Source organism: Gavialis gangeticus, unplaced genomic scaffold (genome assembly GCF_001723915.1).
Source record: "Gavialis gangeticus isolate Ggan-Ray unplaced genomic scaffold, GavGan_comp1, whole genome shotgun sequence".
Lineage (NCBI taxonomy): Eukaryota > Metazoa > Chordata > Crocodylia > Gavialidae > Gavialis > Gavialis gangeticus.
In genome coordinates, this window is record NW_017728992.1 from 48764294 (window position 1) to 48765013 (window position 720).

General features: G+C 72.2%; 1 protein-coding gene across 3 annotated transcripts in view; it reads left to right on the plus strand.

The window, feature by feature from the left end:
- The first annotated feature begins 468 nt into the window (after positions 1 to 468).
- The window catches only part of CDYL (chromodomain Y-like), a 190220-nt gene continuing 189968 nt past the window's right edge, over positions 469 to 720 (plus strand). For 2 of the 3 annotated variants that reach the window (XM_019522062.1, XM_019522080.1), the window contains exon 1: positions 471 to 685. In XM_019522062.1, the coding sequence (XP_019377607.1) occupies positions 662 to 685 (24 nt within the window). In that variant the 5' untranslated portion in view covers positions 471 to 661. Of the gene's footprint in view, positions 686 to 720 lie in introns of all 3 variants that reach the window. The other variant, XM_019522072.1, reaches the window with a different exon arrangement.

Below are 720 nucleotides of genomic sequence, written 5' to 3' on the forward strand. Positions count from 1 at the left end.
CCAAGCAGGCACATGCTTGCAGGTTGCACCGCCTGGCTCAGTCCCTCACAGGTCCCCAAGACCTGGGAGGCCTACCCACAGCCCAGGCACCGGGTGCCAGCAGAGGGCAGCAGTGAGGCCGTGGGCTGAAGGTAGGGAGCATGCGCAGTTCTCTCCCCTAGGGGGCGCTGCACCCCTCTGGCTGCGCGCGCAGCTCCACGTGCCTTCCAAGGGGGGGGTGCCCCGCGCCTGCGCGCCTCACTTCGAAGGGCAGACAATGGAAGATGGAAGCGAGGCTGGGAGAAGGAGAGGGGCGGGAGTGACGATTTGGAGGCGGAGCTGAGCGTGCGTGCGGCGCGCTCGGCACTCGATTGGCCGCCCTGAGAAGCGCCAGCTACGCGCAGGGCACCGCCGCCGCTGTGCGCGCGAGACTGAGGGACCGCGCGCGAGGAGGGGGCGGGGGAGGGAGCGAGCGAGCGAACGAGCGAGCGAGGGGGGAGAGCTGCGCAGCTGCGGTGCGCACGGGCTCCGCCGCCAGCAGCAGGAGCGGCGGCAGCACTAGTACTACCGCCTCCCTCCTCCCGCTCCTGCTCCCGACCGGGGGGCCGGGGCAGCGCTCCGCGGGCACCAACTACTGCAAAGTCCCCGCGACCCCCCCGGCGGCTCGTGGCGGGCGCCCAGCATGGCCTCCGAGGAACTCTACGAGGTAACCGCCCCTCCCCCCCACACCGAGCCGGGCGG